The 19,746-nt window shown below is 44.6% G+C and overlaps 1 protein-coding gene across 1 annotated transcript in view; it reads right to left on the bottom strand.

Annotated features, from left to right (window-relative positions):
• The window catches only part of LOC124021967 (kelch domain-containing protein 8B-like), a 145,710-nt gene that overhangs the window by 9,650 nt on the left and 116,314 nt on the right, over positions 1-19,746 (bottom strand). Inside the window, exon 5 of the mRNA XM_046337057.1 lies at positions 2,263-2,364. Within this exon, the coding sequence (XP_046193013.1) occupies positions 2,263-2,364 (102 nt within the window). The remainder of the gene's footprint in view (positions 1-2,262; positions 2,365-19,746) is intronic.

Raw genomic sequence — 19,746 nt, 5'->3', positions numbered from 1 at the left:
TACACTTAGTGTATATCCTCCACAATCACACATCTTATTCTCCCTCCACCACACACACAGCAATATCTCATATCTTTAGGAGGGTCAGTCAAAGTGAGTTCTCTCCTCAAGCCTCAGGATTTGGGCTCCTATCTGTGACATTATACGCCACCAGCTGCTGCTAAGTTTTTCTGGTTTCCATGGAGACACTCAATGAGCTGCAGATGATATGGACTGGTCGGTGGGGGTTAGGCTACTGTTGTTCTCATCATTTCTGGGGAGAACAAAGTGCCGAGCTGAATCGTCTTTTCATGGTAATCAGAGTACTGCTCAGACCTGCTCTTTTTTATCTTCACAGGAACACACTCCGCCATAGCACTGTGCGGGAAGGACCGCTCCTCCGCTCTTCTCGGGGCTCAAAGCTTCCTGTCACGCCTTTGATTTCCTAACACCTAACCTATATCTCCTCCTCTCTGCTACTAGATGTTTGTTTTCCCGAGGGGGATGTTTTTACTAAATTGGATTTGACCACGTATTCTGTTCTGTGTCAAATGGACCAAGATCATTTTGAAAAAAGTTTTCATTTTAGTCTTTTAGCAGACGCTCTTATCCAGTGAGCAATTAGGGTTAAGTGCCTTGCTCAAGGGCATATTGACAGATTTTTCACCTAGTCGGCTCAGGGATTCAAACCAGCAACCTTTTAGTTGCTGGCCCAACACTCTTCATCGCTAGGCTACCTACCACCCTATTTGGATTGGCCTCAGCAGCATGGGGGTTCTAGCAGAAAGGGATTAGGCACATTAGGACCACTTGCCTGCAATAGATTTTAGGACAGAACTGGACAACGGCACAAAGAAATGTGAGGTCACCGACCTAAAAGCAGCTAAAGAGGGTTAAGCTTCGGTGACTAAATATCACGCCTGAAATAAGCAAATGCCTGAAATGACCAAAAGACATTTAAATCATTAGACCTCTTAGGATTTGTTAGGATATGTGTGTGTGTACACGAGTGACATTCTATTGGGCTGTGCACATAATTGCATATCATCCAACTTCACACAGCCATCTCTTCAAAGTTAATTCAAATATTCTCTAATCATAATATTCATACATATATCAATGGGTCCTCTATATGTGATAAGGGGAGAGAGTGACAGTGAGGGGCGGTCAAGAGAGAAATTAGAACATTTGAGAGAAAAAGGGAAGATAGTCAGAATTGTTTGGGAGATAGATTAAGAGAGAATACAGAGATGGAGCCGCCTTTTCCAGCTTTTCAATGGCAATCTGATGTCACCCTGAAAAGCAGCCCTTTGGCTTCCACACATCCAACACTATGAATAATAAATAGGTGCTTCATCCAGCCTCAAAAGAAAAAGACAGAGACAATTCTCCCAGCTGGCTGTTAAACTAAGAGCAGATCCCTCATTTACCAGCTTTTGACAAAAGTCAGAGGAAGGGAAATATGCCATATAACATATGTGAATCAGAATCCAAAAACATCCTTCTTGGATTAAAATGATCATGCCCAGACTGTTGACATTTCTGAGTGTAACATTTCCTAATTCGTTCTCTCCTCCCGTCTCTCTGTACCAGCCCCCCCCCCCTTGCTCAAACTGTATTCTCTCTCTCTGCATCCTCTCTTCCCTGTGTCTTTCCTCTCTCACTCAAACTCAATGTCCCTCCCTCTCTACCTCTCGCACAAAGACAGTGGGAGCAGTTCTTATGACAGATGCTGAGCTCGCTTCATTGTCTCCTTAAGCTGTGACATGGAGACCCAAATGAACAAATACATTAACCAAATTACACAGAATGTGTACAAAGACAGAGAATAGAATGAATTCCCACACTGTCTCATTATGAGGTAAACTCTGCTCTATGTCCTACTGAGCCACGGCTAAAACTGTAAACTGCTTACAATCACGCAGTGGAGGAAACCCTAACCCTCTGATTACTCATTCTAAACATGATTAATTGTTTTTTTTTTCACAGTATATTTATGATGCAATTCAATCAAGGGGAAAATTGGAAAGCAATGGGAACTTCATTTGCCTAAATTAACATGATTACTTCTCATGGTGTGACTGTCACACTGTGTTACTACGATTCATGCGCAGGTGTTTTGTTTGTTCACATGAACTAGACCTTGAGGTTGTTTTAGTGTTAGGACCTGACCTTGTTGTTGTTAGTGCTGTAAGTGGTGTTGTTATTTGTCAGGGTCAAGTAGTTTATTGGTTCTGGGGTATTTTGCAACCCAAGCATCCATTTGGGCAGTAAAGTGCTCACCTAGTCCACCAGCAACGATGACCCTTCCACCGAGACATCCGGCCACAAAGTCTGCTCTCTTAACCCTCATCCTGGAGGTTCGGGTTGGTTTGATCCAGATACCTGCAACACACAGGGGTCAGAGGACAAAGGTCAGAGAGGAGACTAACATCAAACACTGTTTGACATAAATATTCCAAAATCCCTTTCCGAGCATCATTAACTACATGTATCCAACATACATATCTATTACAACGCAGATGGTTGACCTATTTACAGTGTGGGGGAAACCGGCACCGATACTCTAAATCTATATCTGTTTTATGTCTTTCTCTCCTCTCTAACCCGCTCTCCTTGCCCTCTACTCTGCCTGGGTCTTACTCACCACCTCAGTGTTTCCATCATTCCGTGACACTCACTTAATATGCCATGCCCTCTCTATTTGCCCCAAAATCTTTCCTCCCTCTGCCCCAGTCTAGCTCTTCCTTTCCTCTCTCTCTCTCTATCCTCGTTCTCTCCATTTCTCACTCTCTGCCCCATTTTATCTCCCTCTCCTCTCTGATCTCTCCCTCTCTTTCAGGTAGATAATGTAGATGAAGACAAACGATACTATAGATAGGGAGGCTGCCTATGCTAAGCCTGGGGGAGCTCCATGAATCACTCAGAGCAAAGAGGCCGTCCCAGGTGCACTCTGCTCTGGCTACGTCTGGCGACATGTCTGCCCCACAGCAGATTACATTTTCTAAATTTGGGACAGCGTGCCCTCATTCCCTCTCCACCCTCCCCTTTTCCTCCTCTCTCCTGCACTGCCGGCTAAAAGCCTGACTTCAAGCGCTCAATCTTCTCTCCGTGCCAGGTCTGTCCAGTCAGGGAGAGGACAGCACTGTTCAGGTGGATGAGACATCATTCAGTGGTTTAGTCACAGCAGCAAAGTCTGTGACCTCAGGCAACTCCTGAACTTTCCCTGATAGCTCAGCAGCTCACAATAGGAGGCAAAGAGAAAACCCAACACCTCTCTATGTGACAAATCAAGCTCTCTGTATGTGAGAGACCAGAACACTCCAAGGTCCAGACAACTCAAATGACTGTTACCAGAGTGTAGGCAGCCCAATCATAACTGTCATTAAAAAAAAGTGATATAATTATACAAAAACACTGGATTTGAAATAATAGACAGAAAATGTGTCACTAATGTTATTATATCCCAGAATGTACAGTTCAGATTCTTTCCCTCTAAAGCCATTGCTCCAAAGCACACCCTGTGAGCTTAGAACAGACACTGTTGTTGCGAATTTGCGTTCTCCAAAACGACTTGAACACTCTTAATGAGCCTTCAACACTTGGAGAAGTAGCCAACAAAAACAACTAGGAGGTCAATAAAGGATGATACTAAGGTAGGGAGCGAGGAGGGTAGGAATAAGGGAGGAGGTAGATAACAAGAGAGAGACCATGGGTCGCATTGATGAGGGAGGAAGAGAGAAGGAGAAATATGCACTGAGTGTACAAAACATTAGGAACACCTTCCTAATATTGAGTTGCACCCCGTTGCCCTCAGAACAGCCTCAGTTCGTCAGGGCGTGGACTCGACAATGCGTCAAAAGCAATCCACCGGGATGCTGGCCCATGTTGACTCCAACGCTTCCCACATTTGTGTCAAGTTGGATGGATGTCCTTTATGTGGTGGACCATTCTTGATACACACGGGAAACTGCTGGGCGTGAAAAACCCAGCAGCGTTGCAGTTCTTGACACAGTCAAACCTGTGCGCCTGGCACCGACTACCATACCATGTTCAAAGGCACTTAAATCTTTTGTCTTTCCCATTCACCCTCAGAATAGCACACATACACAATCCATGTCTCAATTGTCTCAAGTCTTTAAAATCCTTCTTTAACCTCTTTCCTCCCCTTCATGTACACTGATTGAAGTGGATTTAACAAGTGACATCAATAAGGGATCATAGCATCACCTGGATTCACCTGCTCAGTCTACAATACAGAAACCAAAAGTATGTGGACACCCATCTATGTCATGGAAAGGGCAGGTGTTCCTAATGTTATGTTACACTCAGTGTTTTTTTTAGGGAGGGAGAAATTGCCACATGCAGAGAAAGACACACGCATGAACACACAAACGCACACACACACACGTATATATACACACTACCGGTCAAAAGTTTTCGAACACCTACTCATTCTAGTGTTTCTTTATTTTGACTATTTTCTACATTGTAGAATAGTAGTGAAGACATGAAACTGAAACTGAAACTAAACTTTTGACCGGTAGTGCACACTATCTACAACCTTCACCTTCTCTTGGTTGGATCCATCACGTCTCTACTGCGCACGCACGCACACACACACACACACTGGATGTACAGTCTAATGGAAGAGGGCAGTCACAGAGTGGCCAGAGCAATTTCCGCCACAGAGGGGGTGAAGCAGAGGGGCCAGAGCCTCAATAATAGATAAGCTTATTGGAACAGATTGGTTTTTCAGCACAGGCAAATGGAGGCAAGATAACATGTAAAAATAGACAGAGGGAAAAAAAGTGAGGCAGTTTAGGAAGCAGGCACAACTTCCCCTGCTATCTGCAGATAAATGGCCATGGCCATTTCTTCTCCCACACAGTGTTTCTGTGCCCAGGGCTCTCTTAGAAGATCTGTCTGCCGCTCTACTGCTCCTCTACTGTTATGATGTATAGGATGATAGCTACAGCACAGGGGCTGGCCAAGGACATACTGGAACTATCTGCCAGTGGACTCGGTCTCTGTTTAAAACTTACTGACACACATTGATGGTTTGAGGTTCTAATTCAATCAAGTACAGGCTCTTTGTTGGTTTGACAATCTTAAGACCTGAGACTTTGTTTCTGGTGTGTTGTTGCCATATATATATATATATATATATATAGTGGGGCGAAAAAAGTATTTAATCAGCCACCAATTGTGCAAGTTCTCCCACTTAAAAAGATGAGAGGCCTGTAATTTTCATCATAGGTACACTTCAACTATGACAGACAAAATTAGAAAAAGAAATCCAGAAAATCACATTGTGGGATTTTAATGAATTTATTTTCAAATTATGGTGGAAAATAAGTATTTGGTCACCTACAAACAAGCAAGATTTCTGTCTCTCACAGACCTGTAACTTCTTTAAGAGGCTCCTCTGTCTTCCACTCGTTACCTGTATTAATGGCACCTGTTTGAACTTGTTATCAGTATAAAAGACACCTGTCCACAACCTCAAACAGTCACACTCCAAACTCCACTATGGCCAAGACCAAAAAGCTGTCAAAATTGTAGACCTGCACCAGGCTGGGAAGACTTAATCTGCAATAGGTAAGCAGCTTGGTTTGAAGAAATCAACTCTGGGAACAATTATTAGGAAATGGAAGACATACAAGACCACTGATAATCTCCCTCAATCTGGGGCTCCACGCAAGATCTCACCCCGTGGGGTCAAAATGATCACAAGAACGGTGAGCAAAACTCCCAGAACCACACGGGGGGACCTAGTGAATGACCTGCAGAGAGCTGGAACCAAAGTAACAAAGCCTACCATCAGTAACACACTACGCCACCAGGGACTCAAATCCTGCAGTGCCAGACGTGTCCCCCTGCTTAAGCCAGTACATGTCCAGGCCCGTCTGAAGTTTGCTAGAGAGCATTTGGATGATCCAGAAGAAGATTAGGAGAATGTCATATAATCAGATGAAACCAAAATATAACTTTTTGGTAAAAACTCAACTTGTTTTGTTTGGAGGACAAAGAATGCTGAGTTGCATCCAAAGAACACCATACCTACTGTGAAGCATGGGGGTGGAAACATCATGTCTTTCTGCAAAGGGACCAGGACGACTGATCTGTGTAAAGGAAAGAATGAATGGGGCCATGTATCGTGAGATTTTGAGTGAAAACCTCCTTCCATCAGCAAGGGCATTGAAGATGAAACGTGGCTGGGTCTTTCAGCATGACAATGATCCCAAACACACCGCCCGGGCAACGAAGGAGTGGCTAAGGAGTATTTCAAGGTCCTGGAGTGGCCTAGCCAGTCTCCAGATCTCAATCCCATAGAAAATCTTTGGAGGGAGTTGAAAGTCTGTGTTGCCCAACAGCCCCAAAACATCACTGCTCTAGAGGAGATCTGCATGAAGAAATGGGCCAAAATACCAGCAACAGTGTGTGAAAACCTCGTGAGGACTTAAAGATAACGTTTGACCTCTGTCATTGCCAACAAAGGGTATATAACAAAGTATTGAGATAAACTTTTATTATTGACCAAATACTTATTTTCCACCATAATTTGCAAATAAATTAATTTTAAAATCCTACAATGTGATTTTCTGGATTTTTTTTCCATTTTGTCTGTCATAGTTGAAGTGTACCTATGATGAAAATTACAGGCCTCTCATCTGTAAGTGGGAGAACTTGCACAAATACTTTTTTGCCCCACTGTATATACACACACACACACACACACACACACACACACACACACACACACACACACACACACACACACACACACACACACACACACACACACACACACACACACACACACACACACACACACACACACACACACACACACACACACACGTGTGTTGACTGACAGGTGAGTTAGGCAGAGAACAGTGCCCCAGCTGGAATATAGAAGCCGTGTGTTTATTTAAAGCCCAGAATCAATCCTCTCTCTCTTTCACACACTACCACTTCTGACTCCAATCACCTCGCTCAATAACCCACAGCCTACCTCTCTCTCTCTTACCCAACGCAGCATCTCCTGCCACATACTCTGACATCTCCCCAACGGGAGGATGCAATATTCCTCTCCACTACATTTCCAATGACATCAAGCGGCCTTGAGTGGAAAGGAAAATATATAGCCTAGTAAACGCAATCCCTCCATGTGGTTCCATTCACTGAGTCTCTGGGGGAGCAGAATGTGCAGTCAGAGGAATTATGGGAAAAGGATCCCTATCTTGTTCGAGATGTGAAAATGAAGCCTATTACTGAGCAGAACAGTACTTTGTGACATACGGTGGGCGACATGGCATTGAGGTCCACGTTGGTCTCCTTTGTGCCATCCATTCTCCAGATTGTCTGCTCCATCGACTGACTGACAGGAGTGTATTCATGATGGCATACAGTACAGCCAGGCCCTCATTAAAAATACACATCGATCTATACAGTCATGTTTGAATCTCAGGTCCTCCCTCCTTATACGCCCGATGGATAAATATAGCCTGTTAATCAGGTCCACTCTCACACACACAAACACAGCCAGGGTCTCAGGTTTGATTAATTACATTCTGAGATTAATTACAAAGATCAATGTGATAATCCACAGGTCTCATGAGGCGAGAGGGACTGTATAGAAGCCCACTCGACATGCCATTTTCACACGCTGCCACGCTTAGCTTCCTACTGTATGTGTGTGCCTGTGTAGTAGATGTACTGTATGTGTGTGCCTGTGTAGTAGATGTACTGTATGTGTGTGCCTGTGTAATAGATGTACTGTATGAGTGTGGCTGAAATCACCCTCTTCCACTTTACACTGCAGGCAGACAGACAGACAGGGAGACAGACAGGGAGACAGACAGGCAGGCAGACAGGCAGACATGGAGAGGGATTCAAGTTCATGGGGTTTTAGGTGAGAGGAAAGGTAAAGAGAAGGATAATTGTTTGACAGAAGAAGAGAGGAGGAGATGGCTAAGAGGGGTGGCATCAGTGGAGTGGTGAGAGAGCGGCGAGGTGTTACTGACAAAATGTGAATGTATTTTTGATGGCATCATTGGACACAGCCGTAACATGCTTTTACAATACAAAGAGTGTGTCAGTGGTTGAATACAGCAAAGGAAACACAAGTGGTGTATGAACAGTACTATTACAGAGACAGCCGGGGCATAATATCTAAATAAACAGGGGTGAAAACACATATCCAAACATACTAGGTTACACTCCCAAAGTCTGTCAGTGGACATGATCAACTCTAATACAGGCAATTAGATTTGGAAATGAAGCCTGCTGTTTGATTCTGCAGTGCTTTGTCATTGGGCTGAATAGTGAAATAAGGCACAGTCACACGCGCTAGGGAGGTAGTGTAGGAATAAAACCCACAGAAAGCTTACTTCCAGCTGGCCTCAGCCCATGAAACACACCCCATAATCTACTGTACATTCCCTGTACAGTACCCTGAGCCCCAGAGAAACCATATCAAATCTGCCTCGCTGGCTGATTCTACAGACGAAAATTAAGACAAATAGGTAGTTTAATACGAGAGATAGACTACTAAAAGTGCCCTAGCTTTACACACAAAAAACATTTATTTCAAATTTCGTGCACAAATTTGTTTACATCCCTGTTAGTGAGCATTTCTCCATTGCCAAAATAATCCATCCACCCAACAGGTGTGGCATATCAACAAGCAGATTAAACAGCATGATCATTACACAGGTGCACCTTGTGCTGGGGGGAAATAAAAGGCCACTCTAAAATGTGCAGTTTTGTCACACAACACAATGCCACAGGTGTCTCAAGTTGAGGGAGTGTGCAATTAGCATTCTGACTGTAGGAATGTCCACCAGAGCTGTTGCCAGAGAATTGAAAGTTAATTTCTCAACCACAAGCTGCCTCCAACGTTGTTTTAGAGAATTTGGCAGTACGTCCAAATCGGCCTCGCAACCGCAGACCACGTCAGCCCAGAACCTCTACATCCGGCTTCTTCACCTGCGGTATCATGTGAGACCAGCCACCTGGACAGCTGATGAAACTGTGGGTTTGCACAACCAAGAATTTCTGCACAAACTGTCAGAAACCGTATCAAGGAAGCTCATCTGCATACTCGTCGTACTCACCAGCGTCTTGACCCGACTACAGTTCGGTGTCGTAAACGACTTCAGTGGGCAAATGATCACCTTGAAGGCAGCTGGCACACTGGAGAAATGTGCTCTTCACAGATGAATCCCGGTTTCAATTGCACCGGGCAGATGGCAGACAGTGTGTATGGCGTTGTGTGGGCAGCGTTTTCCTGATGTCAACGTTGTGAACAGAGTGACCCATGGTGGCGGTGGGGTTACGGTATGAGCAGACATAAGCTAAGGACAATGAACCCAATTGTATTTTATTAATGTCTATTTTAATGCACAGCGATACCGTGACAAGTACCAGAGGCCCATTGTCGTGCCATTCATCCACCACCATCACCTCATGTTTCAGCATGATAATGCACGGCCCAAGTTGCAAGGACCTGTACACAATTCCTGGACGCTTAAAATGTCCCATGTCTTCCATGGCCTGCATACTCTACTCATCAGACATGTCACCCATTGAGCATGTTTGGGACACTCTGGATCGATGTGTACAACAGCGTGTTCCAGTTTCCACCAATATACAGCAACTTCGCACAGCCAATGAAGAGAATTGGAACAACATTCACACAGACCACAATCAACAGCCTGATCAACTCTATGTGAAGGAGATGTGTTGCACTGCATGAGGCAAATGGTGGTCACACTAGATACTGACTAGATATCTGATCCACGCTCCTACCTTTTTTTACGGTATCTGTGACCAACAGATGCATATCTGTATTCTCAGTCATGTGAAATCCATAGATTAAGGCCTAATTCATTTATTTCAATTGACTGATTTGCTTATATGAACTGTAACTCGGTAAAATCTTTGAAATTGTTGCATGTTGCGTTAATAATTTTTATTCAGTGTATTTTATTAGTGGAGTGCTGGAGAATGGAGAATGTTGACAGACCTCTATCTACAACCATGACCTTCTCTTGGTTGGATCCATCACGTCTCTACAGATGAAGAGAGAAGATGTGGAAGGAACCACAGAACGACTGGTCTGAGCCCGTAGCCACAAAGCATCTCAGAGTAGAAGTGCTGATCTAGGAGCAGTTCTACCTTTTAAAATCATAGTTTATAATATTACATGAACAGATCCAAGATCAGCTTTGATTGTGATTGATGTGATTGCTGCAGAGTGAATGTTTACGTCAGCTAAATGAGACAGGGCCAGCCAGACCCTGCTGCTGTTGACTCGTCTCAGTCAAACTGCTGTGGGCTCCTAGAATATAGTACAGGATGCCTACCTAGCTACAGTCATTCAGACTGCTGTATACTGCCCAATTTCCTTTAGGAGGCCGTTGGATTTAGCAGTACGGTAACATGATTTCTGACCCCGAGATTTATGCTTCTGTAGTCTACACACATCACTGTTCTTTCACTCGCCCCTGCTTGCTTCAGTCATAGAAACATTTGAGACAATGCTCTGTTTTGAATATAAATCAGGCCATCGGTTCTATTATCGTCATGGCGGAAGTAAATCCACGCTGCAGGGAGTATTTACCCTGTTTGGATGCAGCGTCCAACATCTCTGCGGCAGGTTTACTCGAGTCATTTACTTTTAAATCACAGGATTTTTCATTAAAGCAGTCAAATGACTTGTTAAACATGTATCAACATAATTATTATTATCATCAAGACGCACAAGGAGCATAGTTAATCATTTTAATTGAAATATAATTCCACCCTAAACTACTGAGGAATTTCCACTATTCAGTTGGTGAGAAAGAAATGGTTATAATAATCTGTGCAACTCTCACGTTCTATTTAAAATATGTTCTTAGGAGTCAACCATGAGACTGAAAGCTGAATAACAAGCATAGATTTTTTCCAGTGAAAATGTCAGACATTTTTCAATTTATTATTTTCACGTCCCATAATTCATTTCAGTTCATTAGTGTGTAATCTGCTTCTCTGTATTATCGGTGATTGGGCATCATGCCGGGAATACTGTATCAGTAGCAACAGATGGAAGGGAGAAATGGAAGGCTTTGGAATGTGATCGAGGTTTTGGATTCAGGTTATGTTCCTTGCAGGCCTTTATACACTACAAACACACAGTAGTCGTGAAAGAAAGAAAGGGGAAGTCAGTTTGAGAAGGGGTAAGAAGGTCCCTGGTGACATTAGGGTGTTTTCTGTTGGAATATCAAAGAGGTTCCTCTCCATCCCTAGAGGGGTGACTTTGATTGACAGGTCGTCTCTAGGAAACAGCGCTGTCTGAGGGTGGCGCTACCCCATCATGCACCACCAATTGAACTTTGAGAGTAAACGGTAACTGTGAGACAAGCTCCATTTTGATTTAGTGATGACTTCTGCCCAGATCTAATCTCTTTATATTTCAGATAAACCTTTTCTTAACTGGAGGCTTTTAGCTGAATCAAACTAGTGGGGAATGCGGAGGTTAGAAACTAGTGTTTGATCATGAGGTGAGGTACCACCTCAAAAGGCAGCCAGTATACAACAGAACATCCTATATTCTATGATCTAGAACATAGAATCTATGTAGATCAACCCCTCCCTCCATCGCATCCCATAAGCCCCCCCCCCCCCCTCACCCCAAAAAGCCTCTTCAGCCCCCACACAAACAGGAGTGTAGACTCACCAGGGACATAGTACAATTTGTGTAGGCCTCTAAGCCCTGTTTGCACCAAAGGCCTACTCTCATCCCCCTACTCTGCCCTAAGCACCATAACCTACACTAATCACATTAACAGCTGGCATTCAGTGAGAGAGGGGGGGAAGGAAGTGCATTAAGACAAATACAAACACAGAAAGTTACAGACCCAGATAGGGCATGATATTGAGTGGGCTAGAGGGTGTACAGTGTATTACGCTGCTCTGGTAAAAGTTACTGATTGATCAATTAGCCAGTAAAGTTTGTCAGTACCTCTCCCCGATAACAGCAGAGTGAAAGGGAAGTGTGATGAAGTTGGCCATTACCTCGTGCACATAAGGTTTCTTGAAGTCAGAAACAGTTCCTCAACATTTTGAATTAGTCAATAAATAGATAAATACAGGTTCAAATCAGGCTAAGAGCTAAAATGCTGAAACAACAATTAAAATATCAGATTCTTTCCTCTATCCTTGCTTCCAACTAACGCCTTCTTATTTAACAGCAGTTGGCATCCTATATGTTGCATTACCACCCCCAACTGAACTGTGGTATAGATCCATTACACCGTGATATAAAAAGGAAACCAGGAAAAATAAAAAATATACATATATTTTTAATTACCCTACCAACTAACCCTATACTCATTAAAACTTTATTCCACTACTTTAACCCTCTCTGATCCAACCCCAGGCCGACGACCTGAGAGGACGGGACACTACCACTCAACACACCCTGTAACTCTTCTGAAGTCAAATCTCCTACCCCCAAGAACTTCTCTGCAGCTGCCACTACAACATCTATTTTCTGTGATTTACGTTCCATCTCTGCGGTACAGTTGATAACCATTGCTATGAATGCTAAAAAGCCAAACTTAATGAAACATATCACTCATTAGCCAATCCCTCTGTTCTGTCACAGTACTACTATTCACAGGGATCCTCTCAGAATCACTCTCCCTTCATCCCTCCTCTACCTTCTTCACTACCTCAGCATACGACACCTTCTGCACTACTCTGACCCTGGTCACCTCAACCTGCCTCTCTCGTACCGGACACTCCGTCTGCGTCGCACCAAACGGCAGGCGTCACAAACACCAGGAACCTTCAACTGCTCCATCTCCACACTTAACGCTACCCCAGAAATCACTCCCTCCAACGGTGCCCTGTACCTAAGCGTAAAGCAAGATAAAGGTCTTTCCCCAAATTGCATCACATGGAGCGCCTGCTCCCTTCAACAGATTCACACCCATCCTCTGCCTCCCACAGTCTTTTCAGCCTCACCGCTTATTCCCTCTAATCCTCCTCCTTTATCCAATTATCGACTTGTTCTGAAAATGTTCTACTTTTCAAGTCTAAATCTCTTTTTTTGCCTCATCAAGGGAAATCCTATGCCCTATACTCAACCTACAGTCGTCCACTATCCCCAGATCCGTTCCATGATATAATGGAGGTCTGCAAACATACCTTTACGGTGCATGCCGCCACCTACAGTGCTGGAGTGGGTGGTCAATCACGGTTCACAACATTAGCTCTACATTACTAAATCCTCTTCCCTGACTCAGTACTCCTGAGAAAAAAAAGGAAAAAAAGTGCCCTACTACCTTCGAAAAGACCCTCCCCCATCTTCCAACTGCCTTTCTCCCCCAAACACATATACACCTGTATTCAATCAACTCAAATTGGTGGGCGGGACCTATAATTACACAATTCGTATTCTACACACATTCAATTGCTGCAGGTGACATGGTGGGAAAACACTTTAACTATGGCAGAATATGAAATATGACTGAAAACAGGGCATTTTAACATCACTAACACAGTCACACACAAATTGGGGAATGTTCAATCTTTTAGTGAGGATGTGCCATCATTCTCAGAGAAACTATTAACCAGAGAGGCAGCCAGAGGATAAAAACTCACTCTCCACCCTCGGCCCTCTACAAACCAACCACCATAATGGCTTTTAACATGGCGCCTGGGGTTTGCTTAAGAGGGAAGGATCTTAATATTGAGTCTTCAATAATAGCTCCTTCATGGGAACTCAAGATGATAATTCAGCCATTACCATTAAGCAGATGTGCAGTACTTAACGTGAGACTGGGGTGGGAATTCAAATGTGTGCATAATAATAGCTATAGAGCACCGGGTCAATTGGATCCCCTTCGTATGGCTGAGTGGCATGTTTCCCAGGCATGGCTGCTCCTTTGTATGGCTGAGTGGCATGTTTCCCAGGCATGGCTGCTCCTTCATATGGCTAAGTGGCATGTTTCCCAGGCATGGCTGCTCCTTCGTATGGCTGAGTGGCATGTTTCCCAGGCATGGCTGCTCCTTCATATGGCTAAGTGGCATGTTTCCCAGGCATGGCTGCTCCTTCGTATGGCTGAGTGGCATGTTTCCCAGGCATGACTGCTCCTTCATATGGCTAAGTGACATGTTTCCCAGGCATGGCTGCTCCTTCATATGGCTAAGTGGCATGTTTCCCAGGCATGGCTGCTCCTTCGTATGGCTGAGTGGCATGTTTCCCAGGCATGGCTGCTCCTTCATATGGCTAAGTGGCATGTTTCCCAGGCATGGCTGCTCCTTCGTATGGCTGAGTGGCATGTTTCCCAGGCATGGCTGCTCCTTCGTATGGCTGAGTGGCATGTTTTCCAGGCATGGCTGCTCTTTTGTATGGCTGAGTGGCATGTTTCCCAGGCTCCTTCATGTGGCTGATTGGCATGTTTCCCAGGCATGGCTGCTCCTTCGTATGGCTGAGTGGCATGTTTTCCAGGCATGGCTGCTCTTTTGTATGGCTGAGTGGCATGTTTCCCAGGCTCCTTCATGCGGCTGATTGGCATGTTTCCCAGGCATGACTGCTCCTTCATATGGCTAAGTGACATGTTTCCCAGGCATGGCTGCTCCTTCATATGGCTAAGTGGCATGTTTCCCAGGCATGGCTGCTCCTTCGTATGGCTGAGTGGCATGTTTCCCAGGCATGGCTGCTCCTTCATATGGCTAAGTGGCATGTTTTCCAGGCATGGCTGCTCCTTCGTATGGCTGAGTGGCATGTTTCCCAGGCATGGCTGCTCCTTCATATGGCTAAATGGCATGTTTCCCAGGCGTGGCTGCTCCTTCGTATGGCTGAGTGGCATGTTTCCCAGGCATGGCTGCTCTTTCGTATGGCTGAGTGGCATGTTTCCCAGGCATGGCTGCTCCTTCGTATGGCTGAGTGGCATGTTTCCCAGGCTCCTTCATGCGGCTGATTGGCATGTTTCCCAGGCATGGCTGCTCCTTCGTATGGCTGAGTGGCATGTTTCCCAGGCATGGCTGCTCCTTCATATGGCTAAGTGGCATGTTTCCCAGGCATGGCTGCTCCTTCGTATGGCTGAGTGGCATGTTTCCCAGGCATGGCTGCTCCTTCATATGGCTAAGTGGCATGTTTCCCAGGCATGGCTGCTCCTTCGTTATGGCTAAGTGGCATGTTTCCCAGGCATGGCTGCTCCTTCATATGGCTAAGTGGCATGTTTCCCAGGCTCCTTCATATGGCTAAGTGGCATGTTTCCCAGGCATGACTGCTCCTTCATATGGCTAAGTGGCATGTTTCCCAGGCATGGCTGCTCCTTCATATGGCTAAGTGGCATGTTTCCCAGGCTCCTTCATATGGCTAAGTGGCATGTTTCCCAGGCATGACTGCTCCTTCATATGGCTAAGTGGCATGTTTCCCAGGCATGGCTGCTCCTTCATATGGCTAAGTGGCATGTTTCCCAGGCATGACTGCTCCTTCATATGGTTAAGTGGCATGTTTCCCAGGCATGGCTGCTCCTTCATATGGCTAAGTGGCATGTTTCCCAGGCATGACTGCTCCTTCATATGGCTAAGTGGACTGTTTCCCAGGCATGACTGCTCCTTCATATGGCTGAGTGGCATGTTTCCCAGGCATGACTGCTCCTTCATATGGCTGAGTGGCATGTTTCCCAGGCATGACTGCTCCTTCATATGGCTAAGTGGCATGTTTCCCAGGCTTCTTCATATGGCTAAGTGGCATGTTTCCCAGGCATGACTGCTCCTTCATATGGCTGAGTGGCATGTTTCCCAGGCATGACTGCTCCTTCGTATGGCTAAGTGGCATGTTTCTCAGGCTTCTTCATATGGCTAAGTGGCATGTTTCCCAGGCATGACTGCTCCTTCGTATGGCTAAGTGGCATGTTTCCCAGGCATGACTGCTCCTTCACATGGCTGAGTGGCATCTCACACGCCCCTCCCTTCAATTCATGGTTCGGTTTGATGGAAACTAAAAGGTTTTCTCCAAAAATAATTTCAACTGAAAGAGTAAGTCAAATGTTCCGTTCAACAGTGAAATCCTAAAGACATGAATACTCCGTTTAAGCACATGGTCGATAGCCAGTATTTATTGAGGTAAACACCGTGTAGTCAAGAAGGTGTATGGTAAGAGCCAGAGTGGTGAGACTGTTCCTTCTTCTTCACCCTATTAGGCTCATAGTCACACATGCTGTCACCCACCAACACACCCACTGTACATAAAACATACTGTATTATCTCCAGGCTGCACAGTAATAGGTGAGGTGATAATGGAATTATGGCCACCTCGCTCTCTCTCCCGCTCTCTTACACACACACATGCACGCACACGCACACAACCCACACTATGTTCCATTAACTGGGCATGCTGTGCAGCCATTCATTTTCATGATGGGACATTTACATGCAAACTGGTTTGATTAAAACATTTGAGGATGTAAAAATGAACCGGTTACAAGCTGCATAACCCTCCTGCTTCATGTAACCAGCCCCAATGTATTAAACTCAAATATATTACATTGCAGCACAGTACAATGGAATTTTCTTCACGACAGGCCTATCTTTCATAGCCTGGCTGACGCAACTCACGTGACTCACAGCCCAGGGAGAGCTGAGACACACTGGTCTGGACAGGAGGCTATTGTAAATGCAGTATTCGCTCGGAAATTGAGCGGACGCATTGATTGGTTCTCTCAAAAGTTGCATCGATTGGTTGCAATCAATGCATCCGCACAATTTCTGAGCGATTTGAAAATCCAACCGTTCTAATGGAAGGGGGCAGTGCTCAGGGCTGTGTGCGGCTGTCCATGTGGGTGTTTGCGTGAGAAAGACACAAAGGAGACACAAAGGAGAACCAACCAGTAAAAGCACAGCCCCCTTCATTATCCATGCATCATACCGACAACATCAAGACAGCCTTTCCAGACTCTGAAGTCAGGAGGACTTTGAGTTAGGTGTTAGCCAGACGATATCTTCATTGCATTCCCCTACAAAAGAGAAACTCCATGAAATGTGTTACAATTGCATTGACACCAGTGGGAAGCGTTTAAATATCCATCAGTTCTGTTTCTTTACAACAAGTTTCTCTTTCTACTATTCACTGCATCGGAATAGACACTTCTAAAATGGAATTTTATGACTATCCTACGAGGCAGAGGGAGATTGAATATAAATGCACTTCTTTGACTGGGCCTGTTTTTGAGCTGCTATTCTATTATCGGTCTGAGGCGATTGCCTGGCCACCGTGCCTTGAGTTTACCCCTGGGTCCTAGCAGGGACGCAATGAATGGAAAGGAATTGAGAGGGAGACAGAGCACACTAACCACAAGATCGCTCACCCATTAAGGACACACACGGGATGACACACACGCACGCACGCACGCACACACACACACACACACACACACACACACACACACACACACACACACACACACACACACACACACACACACACACACACACACACACACACACACACACACACACACACACACACACACACACACACACACACACACACACACACACACACAGGAGGTCACCTTTTCACCGTGAAAAGCTTTGGATGCTTTGTTCTTCAGAATAAATCCAGATCTTCAAAAGCCAAATGAAACTAAACTCATCTGGCTTTTCATTTCAGCAACTGCAAAGGTTATACAGTCTGCCTTATATCAGGACCGGAAATGCACAGCAGGGAGTAAAATATAAAATGTTAATATGGACAGAGAATAAGATTCCCCTCCCACATGCACGCACACGCACACAGACACACACGCTGGGATTAATCCAGAAGTGGAAGGCGAATCATACACAGCACAGTTCTGGAATATCTGTCTCAGTGTACCAGTACGCTGCTGCAGTAGGCAAACATGTGTGATCAAGACCCTATTAGACGGCTCTGTGACTCAGTAACACCCAAACCCACCTTGCCTGACCTCAAGCAGGGATATGCTTTCAACAGTAGTGGAAAGATACAGAAGTGTTTTCTTAGTAGATGTGTTAGGAGAGTAAGCCGAGTGTGTGACAGTAGATAAGGGTTGAGTTGAGTTTATATAACTGAGGTTGATATTACACATTTATGGGTAGCATATACAGTTGAAGTCGGAAGTTTACATACACTTTAGCCAATTACATTTAAACTCAGTCTTTCACAATTCCTGACATTTAATCCTAGTAAAAATTCCCTGTTTTACAGCACTTTATTTTAAGAATGTGAAATGTCAGAATAATAGTACAGGTAATGACTTATTTCAGCTTTTATTTCTTTCATCACATTCCCAGTGGGTCAGAAGTTTGCATACACTCAATTAGTATTTGGTAGCATTGCCTTTACATTGTTTAACTTGGGTCAAACGTTTCAGGTAGCCTCATACAAGCTTCCCACAAAAAGTTGAGTGAATTTTTGCCCATTCCTCCTGACAGAGCTGGTGTAACTGAGTCAGGTTTGTAGGCCTCCTTTGCTCACACACACTTTTTCTGTTCTGCCCACACATTTTCTATAGGATTGAGGTCAGGGCTTTGTGATGACCACTCCAATACCTTGACTTTGTTGTCCTTAAGCAATTTTGACACAACTTTGGAAGTATGCTTGGGGTCATTGTCCATTTGGAAGACCAATTTGCAAGCAAGCTTTAACTTCCTGACTGATGTCTTGAGATGCTGCTTCAATATATCCACATACCTTTCCTCCCTCATGAAGCCATCTATTTTGTGAAGTGCACCAGTCCCTCCTGCAGAAAAGCACCCCCACAACATGATGCTGCCACCCCCGTGCTTCACGGTTGGGATGGTGTTCTTTGGCTTGCAAACCTCGATCTTTGTCCCCATGTGCAGTTGCAAACCGTAGTCTGGCTTTTTTATGGCGGTTTTGGAGCAGTGGCTTCTTCCTTGCTGAGCGGCCTTTCAGGTTATGGCGATGTAGGACTCGTTTTACTGTGGATATAGATACTTTTGTAACTGTTTCCTCCAGCATCTTCACAAAGTCCTTTGCTGTTCTTCTGGGATTGATTTGCACTTTTGGCACCAAAGTACATTCATCTCTAGGAGACAGATCTCCTTCCTGAGTGGTATGACGGCTGTGTGGTCCCATGGTGTTTACTCTTGCGTACTATTGCTTGTACAGATGAACCTAGCACCTTCAGGCATTTGGAAATTGCCCCCAAGGATGAACCAGACTTGTGAAGGTCTATAATTTTTTTCTGAGGTCTTGGCTGATTTCGTTTGATTTTCCCATGATGTCAAGCAAAGAGGCACTGAGTTTGAAGGTAGGTCTTGAAATACATCCACAGGTACACGTCAAATGGACTCAAATGATGTCAATTAGCCTATCAGAAGCTTCTAAAACCATTACATTTTCTGGAGCTTTCCAAGCTGTTTAAAGGCACAGTCAACCTAGTTTATGTAAACCTCTGACCCCCTGGTATTGTGATACAGTGAATTATAAGTGAAATAATCTGTCTGTAAACAATTGTTGTAAAAATGACTTGTGTCATGCACAAAGTAGATGTCCTAACCGACTTGCCAAAGCTATAGTTTGTTAACAAGAAATTTGTGGAGTGGTTGAAAAGCTACTTGTAATGACTCCAACCTAAGTGTATGTAAACTTCTGACTTCAACTGTATAGGGGGTGACAGAATGCTGAGCCAAATAAGTTCATCTTGCAAGTCTGGCTGATTGAACTAGAGTACTGGAGCCCCAAGATACAATATAAATGAACAATATATATTG

This window comes from Oncorhynchus gorbuscha, linkage group LG03, assembly GCF_021184085.1.
Source record: "Oncorhynchus gorbuscha isolate QuinsamMale2020 ecotype Even-year linkage group LG03, OgorEven_v1.0, whole genome shotgun sequence".
NCBI classification, from domain to species: domain Eukaryota; kingdom Metazoa; phylum Chordata; class Actinopteri; order Salmoniformes; family Salmonidae; genus Oncorhynchus; species Oncorhynchus gorbuscha.
The sequence above is the reverse complement of the archived record's forward strand: the minus strand, read 5'-3'. Positions and strand labels throughout refer to the sequence as shown.